Source organism: Trichosurus vulpecula, chromosome 7 (genome assembly GCF_011100635.1).
Source record: "Trichosurus vulpecula isolate mTriVul1 chromosome 7, mTriVul1.pri, whole genome shotgun sequence".
Taxonomy (NCBI): Eukaryota; Metazoa; Chordata; class Mammalia; order Diprotodontia; family Phalangeridae; genus Trichosurus; species Trichosurus vulpecula.
Genome location: NC_050579.1, coordinates 39,397,255 through 39,416,065, shown reverse-complemented (window position 1 = coordinate 39,416,065; position 18,811 = coordinate 39,397,255). Strand labels below are relative to the sequence as shown.

The 18,811-nt window shown below is 42.8% G+C and overlaps 1 protein-coding gene across 1 annotated transcript in view; it reads right to left on the bottom strand.

Annotated features, from left to right (window-relative positions):
- Window positions 1-18,811, bottom strand: part of LOC118857479 (myeloperoxidase-like) — a 48,795-nt gene that overhangs the window by 21,850 nt on the left and 8,134 nt on the right. Inside the window, 3 exon segments of the mRNA XM_036768154.1 lie at window positions 693-816; window positions 3,617-3,789; window positions 6,909-7,005. Of these exon segments, the coding sequence (XP_036624049.1) occupies window positions 693-816; window positions 3,617-3,789; window positions 6,909-7,005 (394 nt within the window).

Sequence of the window (18,811 nt, the reverse complement as noted above, 5' to 3'; positions counted from 1 at the left end):
AAAATTCATTTGTAATTTATAATTCACTTTCTACACATGTGGTAAATACTTGTTTATGAAAGTGTTGTCTCTCCTCACTTCTACCCCCAAGATGGTTCAGTGGGTAGAATACTGACCCAAGAGACCTGAGTTCATATCTGATCTCAGACATGACTAACTGTGTGACCCTGGGCAAGTCACTTAACCTCTGTTTGTCTCAGCTACCTCAACTGAAAAATGGAAATAATAATGCACTTACTCCCCAGGATTGTTGTGAGGATCAAATAAGGCATTGTTAAACACTTAGTGCAGGGCCTGGCACATAGTAGGTGATTAATAAGTGTTTATTTCTTTCCTTACTTCCCTGATAGATTATAAGCTCTTTGAGGACAGACGATTTCACTTTTATCTCCGTATCCCTAGTGCCTAGAGCAGTGCCTGGCATATGGTGGGGGCTTGCTTGCTTGCTTGATTGATTCCACCCTTATCCCAGGTTCGGTCCTCCCCCTTCCCCATCTTCTGGAGGAAGCTACCCACTGGGGCCATAAGGAGGCAAATGTAGTCAGTTTCCAGCCCGCCAAGAGCTTCGAAAGGTTAAAATCACCAGGCAAATGTCAGGAGTTATTAAGCCTCTTGACATTTGTTCTCAGGATAGAGGAGCTGGTGGGGTGTGAGTGGCCTTGGAAATAGCCGCCTGGCCCTGTCGTCCTCACCAGCTGTTGCATTTCCCGGAGATGGTCCGATAAGCGCTGATCTCTGGGCATTCTGTAGAATGGTTGGAGGAGCCACAGCCTGTAGCTTGGCCAATGAGGCCCTTTTGCAGAGGGCTTAGCACATCTGTACAGAAACCAATGATGTCTTAGCGTTAGGAGGGACCAAGTCCATTTACTTTTCAAGTCTCCATAAGATATCTACCCAGGCTAATGCTAAAGGTTAGCTAGGAAGTCACCTTCCTTAAATCCACAGGGCATCAGCCAGAGTTTTCCTCCAACCACCCCCAGTTATCTTCTGATAGGAGTTGGCTTACTCTGTACCTCTGAAAAGCCCCCACCAGGGCCGTCATGCAGACCTATAGTACAAGTAGTAAGGAAGGGATGAAAATGGAAAGGAAGAAAAGGGACCAGAAGAGAAGGGAATAGAGGAGAAAGAAGGGGAGAAAGAAAAAGAGAAGAGAGAAAGATGGGAGGAAAAGAAAGAGAGATTAAAAAACAAATGCCCATTAAAGGGAGATTGAGGTGAAATGAAAAGTGAGCTCAGAGTCAGAAGACTCAGGTTTTTTGAGACATGGCTCTGATGCTTGCATTCCACAGGCATTTAACTGCTCTGAGCTTCCATTTCCTCACTGATAATAACAGTTTGAACTATTTATCTGAAGGGGTTGTTATAAATAAAATGCTCTATAAATTTTAATAAGGGATAGAAACAGGGACTTGATCTGTGATTTCATTGATACCAGATGAGGAAACTCCCTCTATCAATGTAAGTTTGCAAGGTACTGTCTTAGAGAGTTGTCTGGGGCATTAAGAGATTAAGTAACTTATCTAAGAGCATACAGCCACAGAGCTAGATGGCACAGTGGTTAGAACCCTAGGTGTGGAGTCAGAAAGTCCTGAGTTCAAATCCAGCATCACATACATATTAGATGTATGACCCTAGGCAAGTCATTCAAGCCCTGTTTCTTCATCTGTAAAATGGGGCTAATAATAGCATTTACTTCCCAGGGTTGTTGTGAGTATAAAATGAGATGATAATGTAACATACTTAGCACAGTATCTGGCACATAGTAGGCACTATACAAATGCTAGCTTCTATTATTGTTAGATATCAGGAGTGGGACGTCTTCCTGGTTCCAAGGATGTTTTTCTACCCACTGTACCCTGATAGTGCCCCACAAACCTCAATGCATGATAAAAATGTAAATTACCATTTTTGTACTTAGGAGAACAACTGTCAATGGTTACTCCACCCAGCATCTATTTTATGGTGTGTTCCTAAGTGACCTTGGGGAGCCATAAGCAGTAGTACAGTAGAAAGGGCTTTTAATTTGGCATCGAAAGAGCTGGGTTTGAATCCTGGCTCTGCCACTTACTATCTGTGTGACCTTGTACAAGTCACCTAACTTCTTAGTCTGTTTCCTCATCTGCAAAATGAAGGGATTGAATTAGATGATCTCTGGAGTCTCTCTTGGCCTCAGATCTATGACCTGGTGAACTATGATCCCATGTCTCTGGCAGCCGCCATGACTCATGGGAGTCTGGAAGATGCGTCATTCCAAACCACCCAAATGAAAATGAGGGTGGGGTGAAAATAATATCTACAATGACTGCGTCAGTGTGAATGAAGAGAACAAAAGCTTTGGGATTAAACATTGTAATTACAATGCCCAAGCTTAAGTCTGGAGAAGAAGTGAGAAAATGCACCTCTCTCCCATCTTGGCAGAAGTGTGGGACCATGGGTGTGGAATATGCTATCAGGCTCGGTTGATATATTGCCTGGCTTTCCGGAATGCTTTTTTCCCCATCCTTTTTCTAATTCTTGGTTACTCCCAACCCTAGGCATTTTCTCTGGCTGTCCCCCATACTTAGAATTCTCTACCTCCTCCTCCCCACCTCCTGGCTTTTCTGGCTTCCTTCAAGTCCCAGCATATGCCAGGGTGAATTGGAAATAAGACAGAGAGAAGCCTTTCCCTAAACCCTCTTAATTCTAGTGCCTTCCCTCTGTTAACTATTTCCAATTTATCCTGATATATATACTTTGTTTGTACACAGTTGTTTGCATTTTAGCTCCACCTCTACACCATTAGACCGTGAGATCCTTGAAAGCAGGGACTGTGCCTTGAATTTCTTCACTTAGCCCTACACTTAGTACATTGCCTGGTACATAGTAGGTACTTAATAAATATTTATTGACTAAGTGACAATGGATGGCTTCCTTGGGTATGATGGCAATGGATATATTTGGAAACAAGGTAATGTAAGAAGCTCTTAAATATGTGTGTATATGTATAGATATGTATATACACACATATATACATACATGTGTGTGTGTGTTTATGAGACTAGACTGCCTAGTAAGTACATCTAAGCCTTGCTTCTGCTTTGCTTCATCATCTCAAGGCAGTGACTTCCTTCCTCATCACCACTACTGGGGGCAGTTGACACCATTGACTGTGGGAGCATGATAGTTTATCTACCCAGCCCATACCTCCACAAAAGAACAGTGCTTCTGGGAAGCTTCATGTGGACCATAACTAAGTTCAATCCCCAGCTGCTTCATGTATACCCAGATCCCACCTTGAATCTCCTGTGTTGTTACAACACATTGTAGCTAAGACCTAGGACCCTGTGCACAATATATAGGACTTCTGGTATTGGGAGGATTCAGCATATCTGGATAATAAATAATAGTAATAACACCTCTTAGTGCTATCGGGTTTACAAATCTATTTTTCTAACAACCCTGGTACGTAGGTAGTATAATAGTTATATTCCCATTTTACAGACCAAGAAACTTAATCTCAGAAAGGTTAAGTGACTTGTCCAAGGTGACGCAGCCAGGATTCAAATCCAGGTCTTCTGACTCTAAGGGCAGTGTTCTTTTCACCCTAGGGTTCCCCCATCCCCAGGGCTGGGAGTACCTATGATATTCACATCTCCCAGAATGGGCAACAGCTTCTGCTTCAAGATCTGCAGGGTGGTTTCTATGTAATCAGCAGCTCGTGTGGCTTTCTTGGTTCCCGCCTTAGGTTCTTTCAGGAATTTAATGCAATCAGACGGGGTGGCCGAGCCCTTCTTCAGGACATTGTTGGCTCTGAAAGGAAAAAGAAGTCATGGGCTCACATCCCCACACACAAGTGCAAGTCCCAGAATCCCAGAGTCAGAGGGGGCTTTGGGAGCTGGTCCAACTGACCAAGGATCCCCACTATAATGTAAATGTGACAAGGGGTCATCCTGCCTCTTCCTGAAGACCTACCACAAAGAGAAACCCACTCCCCACTGAGACAGCCCATCGCACTTTGGGATAGCTCCAAATATCCAATTAATCAATCAACAAGCATTTATGAAGCACCTACTGTGTACCATTCAATAAAAGTGCAACAACAAAAATGAGAAGTCCCTGGCTACAGGATCACATATTGCACAGCTGGGGAGCGAGGGACTTCAGAGGCCCTATAGATGAGGAAGAAAGAGGTCACAGGAGCACAGCTTTAGAGCTGGAAAGGACCTCAGGAACCATCTAAATCCAACACAAGAAAAATAAGACTTAGAGAGATGGGAGCCAGTAGCAGAGACAGAATTTGAACTCAGGTCCACTGATTACCAATCCAAAGCTCCTTCTACTGTATCACACTACTTCTCAGAAAGCTTGCAGAGACACTTAAGGAAATTTAAAAAAAACAACATACAAGGGCAGGTAGATGGTGCAGTGGATAGAGGACTGGCCCTGGAGTCAGGAAGACCTGAATTTAAAACCAGCCTCAGCCTTACTAGCTGTGTGACCCTGGGCAAGTCACTTAACCATGATTGCCCCAAGGAAAAAATACATACAAGATAATTTTGGAGAGTGGGGTGGAGGTAGAAGCAGCCGGGAGATCCAGAGAGGACTTACTTTGGAGATAGTGATGGAACTTAAGAAATGTAATTTAAAATTTGATGACACCAAGCCCAGATGTGCCTCTCTGGAATTTCTAACCTACTGCTCCTAGCTTGAGATGAAGCAGAGTATGTCTGACCCCTCTTCCTGAAAGATAAGCTATCGGATTCCACTCCTCCCCATCCCCAAAGTTTTCAACTAACTAAAATCTTTCCTTCCTCCGACAAATCCTTCTAGGGTCTTCTCCCCATCGTGGTCGCCCTCTGCTGGCTGAAATTCAACTCATCTCGATCTTTGGTCACATTGCTATCAGACTTGCGGATGCCAGAGCAGGGTCAAGAGTTGCCCTAGTGTGCACACACACACGTCGTGGGTGGTGTCGCTGACTGATGACACTTAGGACAGTTGAGGGCCTCACTTTTAAACCCCCCTTTTGTTCTTCTCTCCTTCCTTTCTTTTACAACTCCCCTCCTCTTTTCTCTCTTAACTTCACAAATTGGCACCAAACTACCTTTCTCGAATCGTTTTGCATTTCTGTCTTATGTTTTTCCTGTTCAGATGCTCTCCACTCTGGCCAAACCATCCCCCTCACTACTTCCCATGCACAATATTCCATCTATTGTCACCATGCCTTTGCATGAACTGCCAGTGGGCATGCACCCCCTCTTCACCTCTGCCTCTTAGAATCCTTCATTTCCTTCCAAACTTAGCTCCAATGACACCTCCTACAAGAGGCTTTTCCAGGTCTATACCACTCTCCCCATCAACTATTTCCTCCTTCCCATAAAAAAATTAACATATATTTTTAATAGAATATATATGTACATATATTCATATAAAATGTTTATATGTTATCTCCTCTGGGGGAGGCAGGATGTTAGCTTTCTAAGGAAAAGGAATGTTTTATGGCTATCTTTGTAACACTAGTGCCCAATACAGTATCTGAGAGGAGGAAGATGATTAATAATTGCTCGTCGATTGGTTGATAACCTAGGCTTTTAGCCTCTATCTCAGTTTTTCAGTTTTGGTTTAAAGCCTCCATTGTAGCTAGATTGGGGTTTTAGTGAATGAGTAGAAATGCCTTTCCACTCTGGTGTTTTGTTCTTCCTTGTACAATTTTTTTCTCTGATACAAAATGGTAAAAGGTTAAGTGTGTCTGACCAGTCATACATCCCAAAGAATGCCAAGTTCAGGAAAGGATATGAGAGACCATCTGCTCCAGCCCTGTCATTTTAAAAATGGGAACGTGGACCGGGGGACAGATTTGCCCAAAGGCATAAGGATGAGTGAGGGGAAGATCGAGGACCCCTGGCTCTCTGCCCAGTGTTCTTTCCTCTACAGCATGACTCATATCCCTGGGGTGTCAATGATGTCCTTTTGCCTGGTTCTTAGCTGTAGAAATGGTGTAGCTATTAATAACAGGATTGACAGCTTGGGCCATGTGACTGCTGCTAATATCAGGGCAAGAACTGCCCTGGTTTAGGATTCTTAATTAAATTACCCAGAGGAGGAAAGTTACATGGCAAAAAAAAGAAATTTATTGGCCTCAGAATGAAATTTCTGAGAGAACATTAATATATATTTATACATGTAAGTATATGTTAATGGTCTTTCATTTATATACTATATATATAGAAAATTATTACAATAGGTAACGTTTTCCTTACTGGGTATATGTGAGTTGTATGTCAAAGTGTGCATACGTGTATGTTTTGTCATCTGTAAAATGGAAGTTGGACTAGATGACCTTTCAGCTTTAGAGTTATGATCCTCCTATGAATTTCTCTGGGCCTCAGTTTCCTCATCAGTAAAATGAAGGTGTTGGACTAGATGGCCTGAGCGAGCCCTTCCAACTCTAGATCTTTGGGCTGATAAGTCTAGAGTTGCCCAGGGAAGACTGGTTAAGTGATTTGCCCATGGCCACAAAGCTTGCATATATCAGAGGCAAGACTTTAAACCTAGGTCTTTTTAACTCTAAGACCATTCCTCTAGCCTCTAGCCTCCCACCTCTACCTCACACTGACATTCAATGGATGCCATATTTTATTTAAATAAGGCATTTCTGAAGGACAAAAATAACAACTTCTCTGTTCCCCAGCCCTCATTCAGTACCACATCCTTTCCATTAGCCCTAAACTCAAGGCCTTTCACCATCACTTCCTCCTCTGTCAGCTCCCCCATAGTCACCTTCACCTCCTCCTTGACATAACATCGCCCAAGTCTTGACTCAGGTAGAACTCCACCAGATATCAGATCCCACCCACTGTCAAGATTCAGCTCTTGGGGTTGGAGATGAAGAAGCCCAGGTATTTATTGCCTGCTTTCTAGGACCTTACCTCTTTTGGCTGCTCACATAGGCTGTGTCAACCATCTCTTTTGCCTTTTCCACACTACTCATCAGGTCCTCATAAGTCAACAGGTCAGCAGTAGTATCTAGTCCAAGGAGAAACAATAAAAGGAACTAGAATACAGGATTACAGAGTCAGAGACACACATACACACATACACACACACATACACACACATGCTTGATTTTTTTAACGTAAAAAAAATCGTTTTCCTTCCCTTACTGAGGGGTAAAAGAGAGAAAGGAAAACAGAAGCCCTGAAACAACCATGCATAGTCAAGTAAAACAAATTCCTGCATTGGCTATGGCCAAAATATATGTCTCATTCTACACTCTGAGTTCATCACTTCTCAGTCAGGAGATGGGTAACATGCTTCATGATCAGACCTCAGGAATCATGGTCATAAGGTCATAAGGTCATTCAGTTTTTATGTCTTTCAAAGCTGTTTGTCTTTACAATTTTGTGACTATTTAAACTGATCTCCTGATTCTGCCCATTTCACTCTGTGTCAGTTCATATAAATCATCCCAGGTTTCTCCCCATTGTACAGGAAGAAACTGAAGCCTGGAGAGTTGACACAATTTGCCCAAGGTCACACAGCTAGTTAGTGAAAGGGGAATTTCCCTGCATGCCTCCCCTCGTTCTAAGGTTTACAAAGTAGCCCTTCACATCAAAGACTTGTGTACCACCAGCACCAACCAGCCAGCATCAGAAACTCACAATGTAACCTGATCTAGGACTCCACGTGGAATCGGAAAGAAGACAAGAAGTTCAGAAATAGTAAAGCCTTAGCACTAGATTGTCCCCATCTTGTGACACAAATAGAGAACTAGATGGTCCCCATCTTGTGACACAAATGGAGCAGGGAAGTGATGACCCGAAGCAGGCACAGCCGCACGTGAGGGAGCGGCAACTTCAAGAAATGGCTACAGTATGGTGGGCACAGAGATGGACGTGATTGCAGAATGTGGAATTTGAAGTCAGGAAGACCTGAGTTCAAATATTGATAAGATACTTACTAGCTGTGTGACCCTGGGCAAATCACCTCACCTCTGTCTGATTCCTCATCTGTAAATGAGGATTATAACAGGACGCACCTCACAGGGTCGGTGCAAGGATCCAATGAGTTAACACACGCAGACTCTGCAAAACTTAAAGTGCTATATAAATTCTGGTAATCATCATTACTATTGTTGTTGGATGCCCACAAATCCTGAGCAATCTGAGAATGCAGCCAAAGGCAAACATGCTGAGGTTCTAGGAAGCTCAATGTTGGCAGCTCATACCAGATGCGAGAGCGATCCCACACCCCACGCTCATTTCACCTTAAGTCAAATACAGGAAGAAGAAAAATCAGCCTTTTACTTAAAGCAGATTGAAAGGCAGCTGTTCCCCTCATCTCTGAGTTCACGGACAACTGACAAAGTGTATAATCCTGCCTCAAGTCAGTGCCCTAAACCTTCTACCACTCTGGTCCAAGCCAAGAGCCTAATCCTTATGAGGTCTCTCTGCTTCATTGGAGAATAGGAGAAACAACTGCCCTTGTTTGCCTTTCAGCAATTGAAGGAATTACAGATGGAGAGGCTCTTTGGGCCCACAAGAATATTTCTCCCCCATTGTATAATGCTAAAGAGCACCAGTGTACTCCAGGATGTATCAGACTAAACCTGGTCACAAACCCCAAAACATACAAGACCACAGAACCCTGGCAGAATGCCTGGGGAATGAGACCCATTGCCTAAGGAGGTGGGAGCTAGCCAAGGTTGGACAGAGAGAAGATCAAACCTCACACACCAGATCAAAATGGGATCAGGTCTGTGAGTAGCCCCTGCACTTCCAGCTTAGGGAAGATAAGGAAACCCTGTATGGAGAAAGACAGACAGACACAGAGAAACAAACAGACAGAGAGACAGACAAAGACACAGAAACAGAGAGACAGAGACAGAATCAAAGACGGGGAGAGAGAGAAACAGGAAGACAGAGAAAGAAAAAGACAGAGGCAGAAACGCAGACACAGAGAGACAGAACCAGAGAGATGGAAACAAAAATACAGAGATAGACAAAGAAAAAGACAGAGAGACAGAGACAGTGAATACACAAGGGAGCCCAATGGCTGCATGAAGGGCCATCTCACTCCCCTATCAGGAATTCCAGTATCTTTTCTCAACCCCATTAAAAAAAACTAAAACTTCTACCGCTAAAGTCCAGTTAGTCTATCAAGCACAAATTTTAAAATTTTATTTTTATTGCTACCTTCTGCTTTTACATTATATTTCTTTCCAAATATAACATGAAGACATATTCTGTGGCTTCTGATTCCAAAAGATCCAAGTCAGGTTCTCAAGTCAGAGAGTAATGAACCAGTATGGCATGTAACCCTAATTTTGACAGGGAAAGGAAAAATCAGAATTTTCATTTAAGGTTCTCCACTGTGCCTGATGAAATCTATGTTCTAACATGAGTAACCCTCAATGTTCTTGCCTCTTTCCTCAAAGTACCTTCCTCTTCCTGCCTTAACCAAAATCTAGCTTTCCCCAATGACATAAATGACCTCACCACTAAATACCACTGACCTAGGGCCAGGCAGAGAGGTTGGCATACCACATATTGGAATATTTGGCAATCTTCCTTAAAAGCCTATGATTTTATTCCCCTGATAAACTAAAGTTTAAAAAAGGTTCCATGTACACCAAGATGTTCATAGGAAGAGTTTGGGGATAGCAAAGAAGTAGAAACTAAGTTGATGGCCAGCCATTTAAAGATGGCTCAACAAACTGTAGTACATTAATCCAATAGAGTAGTTTGCACTGTGAGAAACAATGAACGAATTTAAACTCATCTGGAAGGCACAGTGGAGAGCATTAAGCCTAGAATCTTGAAGACCTAAGTTCAAATCTATCCTCAGACTGTGTGACACTGGGCAAGCCATTTACCCTCTGTCTACCTCAGTTTCCCTAACTGTAAAAGAAGGATAATTATAGCACCTACCTTCCAGGGTATTGATGATGATCAAATGAAATAATATTTGTAAAAGGCTTAGAATAGGGCATGACACTTAGTAGGCACTTTAATAAATGCTTGTTCCCTTGCCTTCAAAGAAACATTGGAAGGCTTACATGAACTGAGGCAGAATGAAGTAAGACCAGGAAAACAACACACACACAACGACCACAACAATGCAAAAGGAAATTATAACAGACCTAAGCTGAACATTATGTAATTATAATGGCCGAGCTTGGACCTGGTGAAGAGTTAAGAAAAGGGAAAAATGTAGGCTCATTCTTTCATTGGAGAAGTGGGGAGCTATAGGTGTGGAATGTGGCATACATTGTTATATAGTTATGTGTGTATACATATACATACACACCTATATACATATACATACATGCCTATATATATGTATATACACACAGAACAATTGAGGGGTGGGGAGACCTAACCACTGGGAAAATTAGGAGGCAGCTAGGTGGCTCAGTGGATAGAGCACTGGACTTGGAGTCAGAAATGCCTGAGTCCTAATCTGGCCCCTATTCCTTGGTTTTCCTAAACTGTTTAGTCTTTTCTTTTTTGGCTGTTGTTTTTAGGGGGTAAAAAAGATTCACAGGGTGAGGGAGGGAGGCAGGTAGGGTTTTTCCAGAAATACTTGTAACACAAAAATAAAGAGTACTCATAAATCTTTTTTTAAATGTTTAAAAAAACCGAAGTCCATACTTTTCACTTACTCCACCCTCTCTCCATCTTGCTGATGTACTAGGACACTTGCCCACCTTCCTCAAGGAATTCAACAAGCTTGTTGGCTCATTGGCCTGGCTCCCAGGCTTCCTCACCCCCATCCTGTGCTCTGAGACACTTCACCAGTGATACTGGCGACACTTTGGTCCTCCTCAACTATGATGACCTTCATCTTATCTTCATCTGCCTTTGCTACAGCTGAAGCAGAGGTAATGTGTTCTGACTTTAGCACTTGGAACTTTTCCATCCCCAAAATTTCAAACTATGAAATTCCCTGCTTTGACTGTGATAGTTTTTCCTTCTGTAGATCACATTCCTTCACTCCTACAGAATCCATTCTTAACCATCACTATGACATCCAAGTTCTTGACTCTATCTAAACTTCCATTTTATCAGACGTGGCATGTGTTTACTAACCGATAAAAATAACAGCTCACATTTGAAGGCTGATGAAGTGCTTGCCTTACAATAATCCTATGAAAAAGGTGAGAATTAATATTCCCACTTCACAGACAAGGAAACTGAGGGTCAGAGAGTTTAAATGGCATGTCCTTGCTCACCCAGCTAACGTCAGTTAGGATTCAGATCTGGGTGTTCTGGCTCCATATCGAGGAACTGACCATTTTAATAATGTTCTCATTAGCACCTTCAATTTCCTTCTCACTTCATAACCTTCCCACTGTGCACACGTTGCTGACCTTGAACTTAGGATAACCCTGTTTTCTCTTTGTTCTGCTTCTGACCCTGGGCTGATGAGCATGACTAGTGAAAGTCAAATCAATTATTTCCACTATAAACTTGTCCTGCCTAACCTCAATCAAGCCATCTCAGTGATGCTTAGCAATCCATTTCTATTCATTTTCCTAATTGACTCTATCTTGTTTCCCATAGCAACTGAACCAGACCTTTTCTGCTCTCCTTAAGCCCCCAAACCCAACTCGTTCTCTGTAGGTGACCTTTCCCCTTAAAGTAGAGAGAATGATGGCATTGGGAAAAGGAAAATGAGCACAAAAGCAGAGAGTGTGGTGATTTGCACCTACTTAGAAGTGAAGGTACAGAATTAAAGCCACTGGAAGCAAAAATGAATAGCATCTTCCCTCTCTCAGTCCGTCTGTCCCCCTCCCCAATCCTCAAGCACTGCAAATGATCTGGGTCAGCCACAGCCGCCAACTACACAAGAGTGTAAAGTACATCCCTCATTATCATCTTCCAATGCATTTACAGATTCTAGAGCAGACAAAGTTGCAAAAATTTATTCTCAACATAGAGTACTATTTCCTAGTAGAGCTGAAATCTGTTTCCCTATGATTTCTACCTATTTGCCCCAATTCTGCACTTGGGGCCAAACAGAATAGGTCAGCAAGCATTTATTAAGAGCTTACAATATGTCAGACACTATAGTGCCTGCCCTCGAGGACCTTATTATCTACTAGGCAGACATTGTGACAATTAAAAAGGTTCAAGAGACATTGTTTCTGGGTAATTTAATCATTTTATTAATAACATCAGCATATTATTAATAAAAGGATGATCAATTAGCTGTCTTTCTCTTAGAACAAAGACAATCATGCTGGTGGCATTCACAGTTTATATTACATACCCTTCAAAGAGTAGGAGTTCAACAAGAGGCTGAGAATGACATTGGGTCACCCTTGGACACAGACACTAATTTCTATACTGAGACCTCCCCCACCTTGGGCAATCTATTCAACCAATGTATGCCCCACCCAACCCTGAGCAGAATCCAATGGCTACCCCATTTGGGTGGAGCCTGAACAAGAAAGCTGGCCTAATCTCATTATCAGCAATGTCCTCCAAGAGATTGAACTTTTTAAAATCAGAACCTTAGGAAAAGGGGAAAACTCTGGATATCACCAAACCATTGGTTATTAATAATCACTGCTCTCAATATAACATGTTGGCAAATAAATGAACAAGAGATAGATACTACCTTCATAGATAAATAGATATAGTATATAATTGTGTGTATTTGTATATACGTATGTGTGTGTATGTGTGTATATATATGTGTGTGTGTGTGTGTGTGTGTATGTACATATATATGTCTGTATGTACATATATACACAAAGTGATTGAGGTGAGGGGAAGCCTAACAACTAGGGGGTTTAGGAGGCAGCTGACTTTACATTTGAGGATCGAATGAGATAAAATTTGTAAAAGGTACACATCACTGTGCCTGGCACTACATAAATGCTTATTCCCTTCCCATTAAGAAAAGGTTCTTGAAGGTGGCTCTTAAGCTGGGCCTTGAAGGGACCTAGGGGCTCAACAAGGTAAAAGTGAGCACAGTGAGAATTCCAGGCCTGGGGGACAGGCTGTGGAAAGGCCGCAAGTGGGGAAATCAAATTTCCCATACAGAAAATGGCAGGTCGACCGGTTGTCCTGGAGCATAAGAATATATACAAGGGAATGACAGAAAATCAGCCCAGAAAGACAGAATGGAGCCAACCAGCAAACAGCTTTACATTCTCAACAAAGGAGTTTGGTGTTTTTACCTAAAGGTAATGGAAAAATCACAAAAGCTTCTTAATTAAAGGAGTGACATGGCCAGACCTCCTCTTCAGAAACGTTAATTTGGCTGCTACGTCAAGGATAGATTTGAGGGGAGAGAGACCTGAGGGTGTTGCTGTGATAGAAAGGGTGCCAGGTTTGGAGACAGAGAACCTTATTCAGAATTTTGCCTCTTCTACTTATTAGCAAAATACAGTGAGCTTGGGCAAGGGACTTTACCTCCGGGGTCAGGTAAATGGGATCCTGCGCATTTTACAGATGAAGAAACTAAGGCTTGCCCTAAGAGACTTTCCTCCACTGTAAAATAAAGGGGTTAAACTAGATGGACTCTGAGGTCTCTTCCAGAGATAAATCTCTGAGCCTGTGACCTCAGTCTAATAAGCTCTTCTCTCCATGACAACCCTTAAAATGTTTGAAGGTAGCTATGCACAGAATCAAAAAATGGAACCCTCTCTCTCTCTGTGTCTCTCTGTCTCTCTGTCTCTCTCTCTCTCTCTTTCTCTCTCTCTCTGTCTCTCTCTCTGTCTCTCTGTCTCTCTCTGTCTCTCTGTCTCTCTCTCTGTCTCTCTCTCTTTCTCTCTCTCTTTCTCTCTCTTTCTCTCTCTCTCTCTGTCTCAAGCTCTCCTCATTATATCAAGAAGAGAGCCTTGATTAATTGTAAGTGTTACTTGTACTAAGAAGTAGCATGGCATAGCAGCTAGAGAGTTGGCCTTAGAGTCATGGAGATCTGGATTCAAATCCTGCCCCTGGCACATATTGACTTATGACCCTAGGCTTATCTCACATCTAGGTCCTCTAGGTAACTCTCTACAAGTATATGTTGCAGAGATAATGCCAGCTGGCATTGGTGAAAGGAGTTTCCTCCTGAAGAATTTCCCTATATCTCTGAAATCACAGGTCCACTTCTTATCCCTATGGACTCCAGGACCAGTGCTCTGTCCACTGCCCCACCTGGTCAGCCATGCTATTTTTAATTGTAACACAGGTTTCCCAGAAATAATGCTCCAGATCATTGGATTTGATGACAGATAATCTGGATCTTAATCACAATTCTGGAGCTGAGAAGCTGTGTGATGTTGGGCCAAAGTTGGTTTTCTCTTTGTGTTTATGACGGGTCTCGCTGCCTGGCTAGAAGTATAGAGGCCACTCACAGGCCAGCTTCACTGCTAACAGGCATAGAAGCTTTGACCTGCTCTGTTTGGGACCTGACCAATTTGCCCCTCCTAAGGCTGCCTGGTAGGTGTATTCCACCCTCAGGGGACTAATGTGGACCACCCAATTGGCTCTAGCCCAATGGCAGCTCAGAATTCTCAAACTCAATTGACCCACCAGCCTCAGCCTCCCCTGGCATAGGGATACATGCCACTACAGTGGAGGGATTAGACTGGACAACCAAAAACAATTTGGATTTCTATACTTCTTTAAGGTTTACAAAACACCCTCCTCTCAACAACTGCGATGGAAGTAGTAAGGACATTGCTATTTCCTGAAGCATCTGGGTGGTACAGAATGCTGGAGTTTGGAGTAAGGAAGATGTAGTTTCAAATCCAGCCTTGACACTTTGACAAATCACTTTACCTCCATTTGCCTCAGTTTCCTCATCTATAAAATGGAGATAACAGCACCTACCTTCCATGGTTATTATGATATTCAAATGAGATGATATTTGTAAAGGATTTGAAAACCTTAAAGTGCTCTATAATACTAGTGATTGTTGGGTGATTTTATTGTATCCACCTTCCAGATCAAGTCTAATAAGATCAAGTCTAATTTAGAACTTTCCAGTTCTAAATCCTAGAATACTATGAAACCTTTTCCCACCATCTGGGAATCCATGAGATGTCTTGGACCACAGTGCCCCATGTGGAACAATGGGGCTATTACTGAGGCTGTATGGTCTGGTGGAAAGATCACTGAGTCCAGACAGAATCAGGGGACACACAGAACAAATCCCATTTCTGCCCCCAGTGAGACCTTGGGTAAGTGACTTTGCCTCCCTGGGCCTCATTCTCATCTGTAAAATGAAGGATTTCCTTCAAACTCTTGAGTTAAAACTCAATGAATTCAACAGTGCAAAGTGAACAAAAGCTTAGAACTCTAAAATGGCGGAACGTTTGGGGAAGTTGGGGAAGAAGGAGAAGGCACATGGGGAAAAGGGTGGGCATGATACCTGACAAGGCCATTGCCGATGGCCGGAGCAGATTCAATGCCACTAGAATCCAGAGCACTTCCATGGCTGAAAGAGAAGTTTGAGAGATGGCAGTTACCAGTTGTGAAAGGGGAAGAAAGAAGAAAGAGCTTTGAGTCAGTAGACCCTAGTACCCATAGCTGCTTCTGTAAGAATCTTGATTTAGGAGGGCTGAGCTTTCCTTAACAAAACCACAGAATGTCAGAGTGGGAAAGGACTTCAGCATCTTATACCTAAGTAGGAAAGTGGGAACAATACCCACTCTACGGTGTGCCTGACAAGTGCTTATCCAGCCTGTTTGAAGACCTAGTGAGAGAAAACCCACTACCCCAGATGGAACTAGGATAGAGGCCTGGGGCTTTGCCTCAGATGCCAGTGATCTCACTCACTTTTGGGACAGCTCTTCCTGCCCAAGCTTCTGGACCTAGTAGGAGGAAGGGGCAATGCCTGACTATTCTTCTCTACCCCCAATTCTACCCCTTCTTGGCCTCAGGACCTGTCTGCTACCTCCCTTCCCTTAAGATCTCTCTACCCTCCTCAAGTCTACCCAATATCTCCCCTTCACAAGGTCCCCCTACCCTCTTCCAGCCTACCTGCTACCTCCTTATGTATCAGTTCCCCTATCACAAATTTCTCTGCCAAACACTCTCCCACCAAGGCAGAGCAGAGTAGTGCCTGACCCAAAAGTACCTCCTGGTCTGAAGACTGAGTCCACTTGGGATCTCTAGGGTCAGCAACCTTGAGGGACCACTGACTCCTCTTACCCTATAACCTAAAGAAAACTTAGCACCAATTCTCTCAATGGTTCCTCTTGTCTTCTGCCCTGTTTCTATCACCCTCTGAACCCCTTTTCTGCACTGTAGTATCACTATATAACTGGGCTTAGAGTTCAAGGACCTGAATTCTAATCCTGGCTCTATCACTTTCCCTACCACAGGTAGGGAAGGTAAGTAGTGAAGAAGTAGTGAGGAAACTAAGGCCCAAAAGCAAAGTGACTTGGCCAAGGTCATACCATTCAAGCATGGATCACATAGCTAAGTAAGTGGCAATGCTAGAATTTGAACCTAGGTCTTCTGAGTCCAAATGTGACTCTCTGACCATTCCACCCCAGCATAATAATGAGGATGCCTTGTGTTTGTACAGGGCTCTGAGCTGTTCAGATTGCTGATGGCTCTGGGGTCAGAGGACCTGGGATTGAATCCCAGTGCACCTTTTATGCAACTTTTAAGGAGTCGTTTCTCCCCCATCAGCCTCAGTTCTCTCATCTATAAAATAAGGAGTTGAATTAGATGACCAGGTCCCTTTAAGGTCTACATCTCCACTCCTGTGATCTCCTAGGATCTCTTCATTTAATTCCTCAGTTTAGGGCAGGTCGCTGCCATGTTCAGCATGGATTTGCAAAGATGGGAGACTTAGGGCAGAGGAACTGTCATACCTACCTTTGAGTCCCAAGGTCACCCCACTCAGAGCCTTTTTTCCACTATTAAGGTGCCACCTTTCTCCTAGGACTATGAGGACCTCTCTCCCATCCCTCATCTTAACTCCTGACTTCTTTCTCCTTAGTAGCCAGGCTGAAATCCCTAGCCTCAACTCATTGCCTTTGACTACTCTAGAAACACACACCTCACCAGCCCTGAAAACCAAGCACCCATTTGAACCCCATGAAGAAAGAAGTTACAATATTACCTGTGGTCTTCTGCCTCTGCATCCCTAACAGGCAGCAAGAGATACTGGTCTTTTATAGCTCTGGGGAAGGAGTAAATGGAATGCTGGGTGTGAGACAGCAGATTCTCACTGGTCTAAGTAATGAGGAAATTACTCTTACTCAGATTCCATCTCCCTCACAAGGGGGATGATTTGCATAAGTAAATCTGGAGAAGTGGTCATTCCTTTCAAAAAGCCTTGAGCTATAGAAATTAGTCCTCTCTCCCAGGAGACCTGGGAAAATGAAAATAAGAAAGAAATGTCCTTATCTTCAGATTGGTGCTTGGAGGGAGTTATTGAAGAATTAGAAATCTCCCACTGGAATTTTCTGTTACTTCAACATCTTATAGATTTGTAGAGAGCCCCAGGAGGGCAGGGAAGAAATCTGTGTGTGGCAAGTGGGAAAGGGACCCGTATGTACAAAAATATTTATAGCAGCTCTTTTTGTGGTGGCAAAGATTTGGAAATCAATGGGATGCCCATCAATTGGGGAATGGCTAAACAAATTGTGGTATATGAATGTAATGGAATACTATTGTGCTATAAGAAATGGGGGAAGATACAGACTTCATAATAACCTGGAAAGACCTACATGATCTGATGCTGAGTGAGAGGAATAGAATCAGGAGGACATTGTAGATAACCACAGACATTGATTCTGTGATGACTAACTTTGATAGACGTGGCTCTCCTCAGCAATACAAAGCTCAAAGACAGCTCCAAAGGACTCATGATGGGAAAAGCTAGCTATAGCCAGAGAAAGAACTGTGGAATCTGAATGCAGATTGAGGCAAAGTATTTGCTCTCTTTCTCTTTTTTTCTTTTTTTGGTTTTGTTTCTTCTCTCTAGTGATTCATTCCATTGGTCATAAATCTTCTTTGCAACTTGACTATTGTGTAAATAAGTTTAATGAGAAAGTTTATGTAGAATCTATATCGGACTGCATGCCGTCTTGGAGGCGGGAAGGAGGAGGGGAGGGAAGGGAAGAAAACTTGAAACTCAAGAACATGTAAAACTTAGTGTTGTAAATTAAAAATAAAAATCTAATTTAAAAAAAAGAAATTTGTGTGTGGGGTCTAGTCTCCAGAACTGCGAGTCTGAGCTTCATGCATTTAGAGGATGAACCTTAATCTCTTCATCTGTGGGGACAAAAATAGATTATGAGAAACAAATGAGATGACACATAGAAACATTTGTAAATCTTCAATCACTGTACAAACTACAACTATTACCATTATCTTTATTATCAGGCTACATATTGATTGGCAGTACAACCAGCTAATCCTCCTTCCCATCTCTTCCTCTGACCCAATGTCCGAAGGAGGTCCCAGGAAGGAATCTAAAGGATACACGAAGCCTTTGTCCACACTCTAGAAATGCCAGAGAAGATGAAACTCTGCTGCCTCTGTGTCTTCTCCACTTAACGATCTCGTAAATAATTAGGAGCAGGGAAAGACTGCTAGTTGGGGTCTGGTCACTCCACAGACTCATAACTGTGTGGTTGTGGCAATGTACTCCCTCAAATATGCCCATATCCTATGCCCTTTTTGAGGGTTTAAATTTTGTTTGTTAAATTCTGAACTTAAAAAACAAATTTAATCAGCATTTCCCTGTACATAGCAGAGCACAAGTGTATTTTTTTAATGAAAGCATGAGTCTCCATTTCCTATTGCTTACCAGTTTGAAAAATACATAAAAATTCCATGTTATTTTCAACACTGTCTGCCCTTCCAAG